General features: G+C 42.7%; 1 protein-coding gene across 1 annotated transcript; it reads left to right on the top strand.

The window, feature by feature from the left end:
* Nucleotides 1–5,870: 5,870 nt before the first annotated feature.
* On the top strand, nt 5,871–10,428 carry LOC139930823 (extracellular calcium-sensing receptor-like). Its single transcript, XM_078283934.1, has 12 exons — nt 5,871–6,145; nt 6,347–6,585; nt 6,791–6,882; nt 7,082–7,261; nt 7,414–7,602; nt 7,724–7,980; nt 8,068–8,296; nt 8,486–8,695; nt 8,823–8,946; nt 9,302–9,495; nt 9,612–9,893; nt 10,006–10,428. The coding sequence occupies exons 1-12, from the start codon at nt 5,871–5,873 to the stop codon at nt 10,426–10,428; spliced, it is 2,694 nt and encodes an 897-aa protein (XP_078140060.1).
* Nucleotides 10,429–12,505: the final 2,077 nt, after the last annotated feature.

Below are 12,505 nucleotides of genomic sequence, written 5' to 3'. Positions count from 1 at the left end.
GTGTCATACAATGGCAGTCATGCTTTATAAAGTGGAAAGGGGCTGAGTCTGACCTTATTATGATTATAGTGCAAGTCTGTGAAAGGTTTTGTAGTGCAAGTCTGTCCCTTGTGGCCTATAGCCTACAAGTAAAATTTCATGCGGAACGCTTCCTCAGTGGGGTATAGGCCTAGTGAGCTCATGCCACCTTGTTTCATCCACAAATAAATGTGACTTCTCCGATCACGGATGTAAGCCCAAAATGATCGGATGACAATAGTCGGAAAAAATATATCCGTACTGGATAATCGGTTTGTCCGACGGCTCACCCCTAGTGTGAACAAGCCCATGAGAGTCTGTCTCCATGCACACACTTCTTCACTGGGAGTAGGGGCTTTTATCAGAAGTCGACACACCAAAGCAACAGGTCAGTAGCCCACACAAAACAACAATGTATAAACAATGATATAACAATCACACAAACTTGGAAAGCATAATTGGAACAACAACAAAAAAATCAAGGCAATTATTTCCAGTCCCAAACAATGCACCAAAAACAGTATAATACTAATGCAATGTTACATTCATAATAACCATTAATTATATATGTAAATTAATCTGCATCTATAGAGGGCGTTCAGGTCATGTAATGTGCCCTCTGCCAGCCATGTTGGAGGTCCTCAGTTCTTGGCAACATCTGGGAACAGCTGATTGTATTTCTGAACTTAAACAGTATCAAATAGACTTCTGTGCTGTTTTTGTGTGGAACTGCACGCGACTAATTTTGTGTTTAGATAATGTTACTTCTGACTCATCTGATTTGCACAATAGCTAAAGTTATGTGGCTAGCTGCATGTTAACATTAACATTAGTTGCTTTGCTAAATTTGTTTGCACGTTAACTATGACACTCAAATAGTTTGTTTAGGTTTACTCAGCTGACTCGGAATAGTTCACCCAAAAATGAAAATTCTGTCATGATCACCCTCATGCCACATGCCAGTTTATTAGTCCATATAACACAGCCGGAGGTTGCCAGCACAACTTCGTAGCAGCCTTCTCTGAAAAAACTTACTGTAAGTCTTTGGGGACCGATCTTTAGAGTTACGGAAAAAAATAACAAAAAATAACCATAAAATTACTCCACACAGCTTGTCCAGCATAATCCAAGTCTCCTGAAGCCAACCATCGCACAGTGAGTGGAAAAGACCGATATTTACACCATTATTTAGCACAAATCTTCACTAATTGTTTTCAAAAGACTGTTGCGCGTGCACGCACCCAGACCTGGTGTGGACATGTGAATCTCCCCGACTTTGTTGTTTGTTTATCACAGAACTTGAATGGGTACCGGTCTTTCCCATTCAAATCAGCGTTCCTGGATGGTTGGAGTGGCGGACATTTGGGCTAAGCTTCTGTATTTAACCTTACGGCAAGTTGCTGTGAGGGGTTTTGCAGCAAGGACCAAAGCAGTGGAAAACTGGCATTACAGCTGAATTAAGTTGTCACTCACATAGGTAGTGGTCTTTGCTGTCTTTTTAAGTAGGTCAAAAGTTTTGACATCTGTGAGCAGCAGTGGATAGTTAATCTGTTTCTAACTTTTCTTCTACGTTAGTTTATAGCATTTAAGGGGCTAGATTAAGTTAAAGGTCTGTTTGATGATGCTTACCAGCTAGGTTTGATAATATGCTGATTTTGCTGAGAAGAGCTAGCGAGAGAAGTACAATCTCTGATAATGCTATGTTAACTTTGTCGCTAACAGCACCTTTCAGTTGAGTTTGCTATACACTTGAGCAACAGACAAATCTTCTAAATCACACTTTACGGCCTACTTGCATTGTCAACATAGCAACTGACAATTAAAATTCAATACACGCCATTTTATGCAAAATGTCAAACAGTGGAGGGACTATTCCATCCATTCAAGTTCTAGTCACACATACTGAAAAAGCTCTGCTGAATGTGACATTCGCCAGTGGTTCTCAACGTGGGGTCCGGGGACCACCAGGGGTCCTTGAGGGGGTTCCAGGGGGTACCCCAGCAATGTTAAACTTCACCATTATTGAAGAATGACAGTTGAATGACTAACCCTAACCCTACTGAAAACTGGTTTGTTTGGTTAGCTGTAGGATGACGCAGACTAAATCATTTGGCCTGCAATTATGCTCTCAATATTTTTGGGGGGACAATGACGAAAATAGCGATACTCACAGCACACTATGGTGTCCACCCTGGAGTCATGTGACCGTTGAGGCTTAGTAATTAGTAAAAAAAAATGAATTAAATAAAATTGCCCGCATGGGCAAAGACACGGTGGGCCGAATGGGCTTTCTGGGGGCTTGCCCAAATGTGGGCTGCCCACAAAAACCCATACGGGACCCATAGGTGGAAAATGACTGTGGGCCCCGCATGGGCAAAACCAGAGTGGGCCCTTTAGAGTGGGTTTGCTCCAGCCCACACTGCCACCAAAAACCCCAGCCCCGCATGGGCTTGTTTGCTGGGTAGGGACATGGATTATGCACAAGCTGTATGGAGTAGTTTTATGGTTAATTTTTTGTTCTGTTTTGCTCTAAAGATGGAGCCTGCTATGAAGTTGTCCTGGCAACCTTCGGGTGCAACATGATCTCACACAAATACGTGAAATGAACACAAACTCTAAAACGGCGATTTACGTGCTGTGGACACGTATTATGGGAAAATAACGTTTCTCCACCACAAACTGAATTACTTCCCCACAACAAATTTAAATACGTTCCTCTGCCACAAATTTAAATACGTTCCTCTGCCACGAATCAAACTATGTCCCAAAGGTTGGTTAACGGTTACATTTTGGCAAGTAAAACGACTTTGGTTAAGTTTAGACAAGTAAGACAAGTTTGGTTAAGGTTAGGGTAAGGTTATGGTTAAATTTAGGCAAGTTAAACAACTTGGTTAAGGTTATGGTTAAGCAACTAACACAACTCGGTTAAGGTTAGGGAAATGGTTTGGCCATGGTTAAATAAGAAAAACGTTTGTTAAAAATTCTAATGTGACAGTTGAAATGTCCTTTAAACGCTGGGAATCGAACCCCAGTCGCCCACATCAAAGGCAAACGCATACGCCTGTCCACCGACCCCCACACCCTTGGCCACCGTGCTACTTCAATGTGACACTACTTCCTGTTTATAGTCGTGTCTCCTTCATGTAACCGTTTCGTGCTGGGAATACGTAAATGTAACACTTTAACAATTTGCTGTGAGTCGTGTTTATTTCATGTTTTTCTGTGAGATCAGTCTGTCCGGATGTGTTAGGACTGACAAACTTCACCTGTGTTTCAACTGGCATGAGGGTGAGTAGATAGAATTTTCATTTTTGGGTGAACTATTCCTTTAAGTTACAACCTGGAGTGCTTAGTAGTGGCTAGGGCTAAAAGATGGTTTACCATGCCACAATTTGGAAACAAATCTACTGTACCATTCACTGTTCACTTTTAGCTACAACATTATCCACACCCATGGATCTTTCTCAGATATCTCTTTTATTTCTTATTTTTAGCTTGGTTGTTTTCGAAATTAGTGCACAGTCTGCAAATGGTCTATTAAATTAGCGTGTAACAACAGCACCAAGACAAACTTCATTGATCTTCTCTCTAATATCCATCATATTGTGTCTTCATTATACCAAGAAGTTTAATACTCCTGAGTCAATCTCCGCTCTACCAACATACTTTCTAACCTTTATCCTCCCTCTACCATTCTTTCTCTTTCCTAAATATACCAATATGCACTAAATATGCAAAATAGTGCTGCAACGGCTAGCAATTGGGTTGTCTGAGGGGGCCCCATGATAATATCTTTTTGACTAATTGTCAGAAATGATGCCTTCATATTAATAGTCAAAACCCTTTGTGTTGAATATTTGCCTCAAATTAATTTTGATAGTGTAGTATTATGGCTTTAGAAAAATACCATCAGAAGATTGGTTCTGTGTGTTGCTTTCTATTTGTCCCGGGGTATGATACCACAAAATGTGCTGGACTGACTTATGGCACAAAGGGGCCGCAACCAAAACAGGATGAGGACTGCCTACTTAGGTGAACAAATAGGCTACGTAGACAATTACACATGCTGTACAGTCCCACTATAGCTAGGTGTAACTAAGTTACTACGGTCCTGGTGGAATAATCACCACACCCTATGTCAAGATGATTAGATCCACTCTACGCTCTGGTAGGCTAGCTGTCTCCAGTATCATTGTCAAAATGTTATATTGACCAAACCTAATAAATTTCACACCTGTTATGCAAAACTGCTTTGCTAGCTCCATGTAGATGTAAGAAAAATATTCACCAGCAAAAAATATTTTTGTCAGCATAGCCACTGCAGTTGCAAAGTTTAGCGAGACTGTAACACCGAGCGAGCGAGCGAGCGAGCATCCCTCAATATGAGATAAGGGAATGCCATTTGACTGACTGATCGACTGACTGACCTGAATTTGGCTCCTGAGGCATCTTGTACTGTCGGAAAAATGACACAATCTTTTTCCAGTTCAATTATTCAATTTGCATTATGGCAATTTCACGTTACTTATTTAGTATACATTTGTCTTCTCCCTTGCGATGAGCAAGCGACAGTGCAACAGTGATGTACAACACATACCGATGCGGATGTAGCATTCTTCTTACTCGACTGGTAAGTTAGCTTGCTAGCTAGTCGAGCTATGATACTTGTGTTACAATCTAATATTGAGCTGGAAATTCAAGTAAATGATGTGCCAATGGGTGAAGTAGCTGGTATGGTTACTTGAAAAACCTGCAACTTAGGCCGTCAATTAATGAAGGGGCAGATTCCTCTCCAAGTCGCTGCACTGAGATCTGGATGTAAACATGGCAGCCTTGTAAACATAAAAAATGAAGACTTTCCAAACGTCTTTGAAGGTAATACATTTATTCAACATAATCATTCGGGTCTAACAACATACTCTATGTCTGTACGAGTGAAATTATGAATGTAAACAAATCCATGTGGTTTGTGTGTAAAATTCGTGTTCGTGTTTTTCGATTCATCTTTACCGGCTCTGTTGAGGGAGGTGGGGCCCATGGAATTTAAGATCTACTCTGTCACTCTTTGTAAATCACTTTGGATTTAAGTTTCAACTAAATGTCGAACATGTAAATGCAACTCCATTAGGTTTACAGTTAAAGGGATTGTTCGGCATTTTGAACCCTGGGCCCAAATAATCTGTTTTCCGTCATGATCCCTATTAGTAGAAACCATAACTTCGCTAGCCGCCTGCTCTGCCTGTCCAGTAACAACGGGCTTCCCCCTCCCACACTACTGCAATAGAAACCTAGGGGCATAGTCTTTGAAAACTATATAATAAATGTTGTTTTGCAAAAACATGACGCTCACTATAATCATACTTTTTTCCACACACATCCTTTCACATGAATCACTCTTTGTCACGCCATTGTTTTGCCTTCACTCTTGAGAGGAGTGATTTGCGTTTCCATGTGCATGTGTCATCCTGTTTACTATCATTCCACCATGGGCTTTACAGCTATTATAAATACCCACATCAACACTTAGGTTGTGCAGAGCAGGGGGGTATGTCAGATACCTTGTCAGTCGTACGTGGAAGTTATATCTGGTGTACATAATGATGCAGATACTTTAAAAATGGTTACATCTTTACCTGTAAATGACCCTTTCTCTCTACAGGTGGATGACTTAAGGATGAGATGTTAACTTTCTCCTGCTGCATTGTGAGAGTCGTCTGGGAAGGATTTGATTTGAACTGTTGAATTTTTATAGATATTTTGTTCATTGCACCTCTGTTTAATGTATATTCTGCCGCTGAGATATCAGTTATCTAATTGAGTATATGTAACAAGTGTCTAGAACAGCTGTATCCATGTCTTGGTTCTCCTTGCTCCTCACTCGGTGGCCCTCCTCAGCCCTGTACCTGCTCCTTCTGGGGGTGGTGGGCAGAGAGGTGGGGCTCAGAGTGGGGCTGGAGGTGGCTCACACGGCGATGTGTTCTCGGTGGGGTGCGCTAATGGAGCAGAGCAAGCAGGGGCTCTCCCAGGATGGGGATGTGGTTATCGGCGGGCTCTTTAACCTTCATTACCTGCCTTCAGTTACAGACCAGGACTTCACTAAGCCGCCATACTACAAACCTTGCACTGGGTAAAACTGTTCACTGTACATGTTATTGACTGATTACTGCATGTCACATACTGCACACTGTCTGCAATTTCAGGTTGACAAACACAAGAAGCATAGATTTGCCTTTTTGTATCTGATGATTACTTTTATCTTGATGACTTGCAGTCAATTGAACATTTTGACTGCTATTTTTCTCACTCTACTTCTTTCCTGCGGTTTCAGTTTAGATCTCGCTCCATTAAGGTATATATATGCTATGGTGTTTGCGGTGGGAGAAATCAATCATAACGCCATTCTGCTGCCAGGCGTGAGGCTGAGCTACCATATTCTTGATAGCTGTGGCCGACACCCCTGGGCCCTGCAAGGAGCACTGTCACTGGTTGGAGGAGACAGCCACAGCTGTAACTCAACAGCCCCTCTCCCTCATTCAGCTGTGTATGGACAAACTGGGGAGAGAAGAGGTACTATACAGCTTGATGTGCACATAACTCCTACTGTGTCCATAACACAACCAAATGAAATGATCATAGCATAAAGAGTGTGATGTTGTCTTTGACATAGAGCCAAACTGTATTTTCCACGTAACTAAACTCAAGTAGCGTGCTCTTTTTGTCATTCATCTGTTTTCAACACATCCCCCACCATGTCCTTTGATGTTGTCATAAGGTGGTCCGCCTGTTCCTTTGGTCATTGGTGGTGCCTCATCCACAACAGGCAAAATACTGTCCAGGACCCTGGGGCCTCTCTCTGTACCTGTAGTGAGTTTCATTACTTAAGGAATAAAGCCTCAGAGGAACATATTTTTGTATAGTGCAAATCAGATGAAGTAGTTCATATGAAGCTCAAAACATTTAATCAGTTACTATTGTTTGATTAAAAAATATCAAATTATGATAAAAAAAAAAAAGACTTACATTAAATTAATATTAATATTGTATTTTCATTTCTTCATCTCAGATCAGCTACCTGTCTAGCTGTCCCTGTCTGAGTGACAGGCATAAGTTTCCCAACTTCTTCAGGACTATCCCCAGTGATGTTTACCAAGCCCGGGCCATGGCCCGGCTTGCCATACGCTTCCACTGGACTTGGGTTGGAGCAGTGGTAGCAAACAATGACTATGGTCGCCTGGCAATCCAGGTGTTTGCTTTTGTTGTTATATTGATTGTAGAACAAAGTTTATAGTATTCATATAATAGTGTGCCTGATGGTTATTACATTTTTGATATAAATACACTATTTACATGTTAATTTGTCTCATATTTGTGGCTCTTTCCACCTCTATATTTCAGGAATTTCAGAAGGAGATTCAGGGGGCAGGAGTGTGTTTGGCATTCTTAGAGACTGTCAGCAGGGAGACGATTGTGAGAGATGCCAGACGAGCAGCAGTCACTGTTCAGGCCTCAACTGCAAGGGTGATTCTGATCTTTTGCTGGTACACAGATGTGAGGCAGTTATTCCTGGAACTAGCCAAGAGAAATGTGAGAAACTGAAATGAAAGAGTATTGAACCCACTGGACTCATCAAACTGAGACATCTAATTTGTTAAAAGTGACAACTGTTATTGTTGTTACATTTTAATTCCCTTTGCTCTCATTCTAGGTGACTGACAGACAGTTTCTAGCCAGTGAGGCTTGGAGCACCAGTGGTGAACTTCTCCAAAATCTTGCCCTCTCTAAGGTGGCAAGTGGTGTTCTAGGTGTGGCTATTCGAAGTTCATCCATACCAGGATTTGAGAATTATCTCAGAAGTTTGCATCCATCTCATCGTCCTGAAGATGAGCTATTAAGAGAATTCTGGGAAAAGGAGTTTGGATGTCGTCCTGAAACTACACAATCACATGCCACACCTCTTTCTTCGTATCCCTCTTCGCCATTCAACTCTGTAACTCCTCTCCCAAGGTCTGACCATCCATCAAATGTCTCTACTTCATCTCCTGCCAACAGGTCCCCGCATTCAGCTCCCCTACCCCCCTGCAGTGGGACAGAGTCCCTGGAGGGGGTGCAGAATCTCTTTACTGATACCTCCCAGCTGAGGGTGACCTACAATGTTTACCTTGCTGTGTATGTTGCAGCTCATGCCCTTCACAGCCTTCTCTCCTGCCCCGACAGAGACAGCCCTTCCCGAAGCAACAGCTCCACCTGCTCCTCTCCACAAAACATCAACCCCATAGAGGTAAATGCAATCAAACCTTCTGTGGCTTGTCAGCAAAGCTTGTAGTGTGTACTATTTTAATGAAACTGTGAGAATAGTTCTCCACGTTTTGATAAGGTGTATATTATAAATGCATTTGTCACATACAGTATTTCACACAGTTTAATTGAAATGTGAACTATTTCATTAACAACATTTTGATGCTTCCAGCTGCTGCAGCACTTGAACAAGGTGAACTTCACCACTCCACAGGGGGAAAAGTTTTTCTTTCAAGGGGCCGATATTCCAGCAGTGTATGACCTTGTCAACTGGCAGACCACCCCTGAGGGGTCACTCAAACTTGTTTTGATTGGTCGTGTGGATGGGTTTGATCTCCATCTTAACCAATCAGCTATTCAGTGGAGCACAGGGTCCAATCAGGTAGTCAGATAGAAAAGCATCTTGATTGAGGTTAATGATAAAATTGTTATTAAATTCAATGTTTTTCTTTGTACATTTACAAGACATTTATGTTGTGCTTGAGAATATGGTTTGGCTTATTGTTTAGGTGCCTGTTTCAGTGTGCAGTGAGAGCTGCCCCCCAGGTACCCGGATGGCCAGCAGGAAGGGGGAACCTGTCTGTTGCTTTGACTGTATCCCATGTGCTGAAGGGGAGGTTAGCAATGAAACTGGTAAGGAAATTACTGCAGCAAAAAGTTCCCACCAACATTTTATACAGTCAATGGCACAATTGCTGTTCATAATAGCATAAACAGGCTTCCAACATGCAGTAGGTGACCCAGCCTTTAACCTGAAGTTTTTCGCTTGTCTGCAATTTCTGCTTTCTCTTTTGTTGTCCTTCAATCTCTATTAATCTGAAGAAGAGCAGTGTGCTCGAAATGTCACTTTCTGGTGCTATGCAATAAAGTAGCAAAAGGGAGCTACAGTGTGCGGACTTTCTTTCCTAAATATTGTATCACTTCCGGGTCCAGCACCTGCCTCGAATGGTTCCTGGATGTGCGCGACCATTTTCTGTTCTTCTCCCAGGTTCCCTCCAGTGTGAGCGTTGTCCATCAGAGTTCTGGTCCAATGCTGAGCGAACTGCCTGCATCCCTCGTCAACTGGACTTCCTTTCCTTTAATGAGACCTTAGGCATTACCCTGACAACAGCAGCTGTGTCGGGTGCCGTGGTGACAGCAGCTGTGTTTGTGGTCTTCCTGTGCTACCGTCACACTCCCGTGGTGAGAACCCAGAGTAATATATTTTATGTTAGATCCAAAACACTCTGCCTATCTAAATGCCCACATCTTTGTCTGTTAATGAGATTATCTCTATTTATCCCACTCCTCATTTCAAGGTGCGAGCCAACAATTCAGAACTGAGCTTCCTGCTTCTCCTGTCACTCAAGCTCTGCTTCCTGTGTTCGCTGGTGTTCATTGGTCGTCCGTCGGTCTGGTCTTGCCGCTTCCAGCAGGCAGCATTTGGGATCAGCTTTGTACTTTGTGTTTCCTGCCTCCAGGTCAAGACCATAGTAGTTCTGGCTGCTTTCCGCTCAGCTCGGCCTGGTGCTGGAGCACTGATAAAGTGGTTTGGTCCAGGTCAACAGAGAGGAAGTGTCTGCCTCTTTACCTGTATACAGGTGAGTGTTATAGATGCACTGTTGAAGTTTTTCAGAAATAATGAAATGATGTTTGATGTATGATATTTCACTTCCAGTCAATTCACTTTGAACAATGCATGTTTTCATCCAGGTTCTCATCTGTACTATATGGCTGTCCCTCAGCCCCCCTGTGCCTCGACGTGACCTGGGTTTCCAAGGGTCAAAGGTTACCCTAGAGTGTGCCATGGCCTCTGTGGTGGGCTTTTCTATGGTCCTGGGCTACATTGGCCTGCTGGCCTGCATCTGCCTCCTCTTGGCCTTCCTGGCTAGGAAACTTCCTGACAACTTCAATGAGGCCAAGCTCATCACCTTCAGCATGCTGATCTTCTGTGCAGTGTGGGTGGCCTTTGTGCCTGCTTACATTAGCTCTCCGGGGAAGTACGCTGTTGCTGTGGAGATTTTTGCCATCCTGGCCTCTAGCTATGGCCTCCTGCTCTGCATCTTTGCCCCAAAGTGCTTCATTATCCTCCTGAGGCCTGAGAGAAACACCAAGAAACACCTGATGGCCAAATAGCAGACAAACATATTTTTTTCTTAATCATGTCTTTGTCTTGGGGAGACACTGGCCTTCCATCTGCTCCGTTGGAGCTGTTCAGTGGACAAGAGTACAAGACTCCAGTTGCACTGTGAGGTTTCCAGGTCTTCTTATGTATGTGACACCTGCCTCCCTTGGAACTGGTCCTCCATCCTGTTGTTAATGTGACTTATGCTAACTTGCCTGGCTGGTGAGGTTTAGAAATAACTTCTCCCCTTACCTAGACAGCCACACACTTACGGCTTCACTTGTTACTATGATTAAGAACATTTCTGCTTTCCTTCGACATTATTAAGCTCTAATGAAATAGCATGTCTTCCCCTGAAGAAAAATACAAAACATTTAAATTAAATACTTATAATTAAAAATTTGATTCATTCATTTTGCATTCATGCAGCAGGTTCTCTTCCGCTATATGACAGTGTTCTTATTAAATATCTAACCAATTGTCATGGTTGAATAAAACACACTCGAGCAGCTCCTTTGAAGTCAGAATATTTTCTTACACTGAAAATTAAATCAATGGATAATTCATTCATTGGTGAAAGACAATAGCATCTGCATCATACATGTTGTAGTTATTACCTATGCATCTTCATTTCCTCACATTGTTAATATGAATGAACATAAAGTAAACAATCAAGGTTGACTGATTTATTGACATTCACCGTGAAATCACAGCTGATTTTTTAAAATATATATTTTTTATATATATTACTGTTATGCTTTAACCCTGGATAGTGTTTTTGCCTAAGAGGGGCAAAATTATTAACACATTTTATTCTATTTTTCCTATAAAAAATAGGTAGAATTTTTTCAGTGAGATGTAAAAGTTCATGTTTTAAATAAAATCCTAAACATGTTTTAAGTTTCAGAAAAATTAGGTATACTAGGCGACTGACAAAATATTAGATTGTCTCTCTAAATGTGTCTCAAATATTCCCTATCGCTACAAGGTAAGCTTTTTAACCTGGTTTACCAGGTTTTGATTCTCCAAACACCTATATGTGGCTCAAATGAAAGTCATGGGATATATAGAGCTAATCAATCAGTCTGACAACCTCAATCATGGCAACTTGTGTCATCTGCTATTTGAATCTGTCAGTCTGCTGGCGGAACCACAGAAATAGTCTCTTTTTGTAAAGTTCCTGAATCTCCTGTGAAAGAGTAGTTTCCTCTGTTGCGAGGTCATGAGCGACTCTTTCACTATGTTGAATGGAGGTGGAACACATTGAAACTGGACAGTATAACCCAGTCGAAGCTTTCTGTCCATCCATTCTCATCGCCTCTGCCGTTCCTGATATAATTATGTCAGAGGGCGGGCTTGTAACTGTTGAGCGGAGGCTAAAAAGCATTTCTACATGACTTTGGCCCTCTACCAGCAAATGGCCCAGCAAGGGCAGACCTTCCCATGGGGGGCTGAATTCAAAAGGGCCAGTGACCCTATCTGACTGCCCAATCTGATGCACCGCTTGCCGGACATGGTGTGGCAGATGATTACTGAGTCGAAAACGGTGGTCTCACCTCGGCTCCATGCCACCTGTCCTCAACAATGTCCGCATGTCGCTTGAGCAAGGTGCTAATGTCAGCAGAGCAGGCAGGCTGGAAACTGTGGTTTTGAACAGTCTGCTTCCTCCCATCTAGCCAGTAATAGCTGGTCAACGGGTAGAGCTAGTAGTTAGTTAGTTAGTTAGTTAGTAGTTGTGACAAGGACACACCCAACAGGCCCAGGTTGTTAATATGGGGACGACAGCAATGGGTCTCACCGCCGTTGCCGGTCTGTAAGCACCCTCCATGAGATGGTTGAGGCGTCAAGGAGGAACGGTAGGTGGGAGCTGTAGGCCGACCATCTCTGCAGCTGCTCTCATGATGGTGGGGAAATCTTGTTTCTCTGAAGGTGGAGCAGGAATGGCGGTGGAGAAGGATGCCGCCTGGGCAGAGGTAGATGAGATGTTGTCATCATTGGCGCCAGGAATGGCATCTGGTCATCAGGACAGGGCTTGGAGGAGCCATTGTCACACTCTACCTCACTGTTGTTGAATTCCATGGAAGATGG

This window comes from Centroberyx gerrardi, chromosome 6, assembly GCF_048128805.1.
Source record: "Centroberyx gerrardi isolate f3 chromosome 6, fCenGer3.hap1.cur.20231027, whole genome shotgun sequence".
Lineage (NCBI taxonomy): Eukaryota > Metazoa > Chordata > Actinopteri > Beryciformes > Berycidae > Centroberyx > Centroberyx gerrardi.
Note: the sequence above shows the minus strand (reverse complement) of the source record. Positions and strands in the feature narration are given on the sequence as shown.

Coding starts and splice junctions, on each gene's coding strand:
- LOC139930823 (XM_078283934.1), top strand. CDS start 5,871: ATGTCTTGGTTCTCCTTGCTCCTCACTCGGTGGCCCTCCTCAGCCCTG. Junction 6,146..6,346: donor TACTACAAACCTTGCACTGG/GTAAAACTGTTC, acceptor CTGCGGTTTCAG/TTTAGATCTCGCTCCATTAA. Junction 9,894..10,005: donor GCCTCTTTACCTGTATACAG/GTGAGTGTTATA, acceptor GTTTTCATCCAG/GTTCTCATCTGTACTATATG.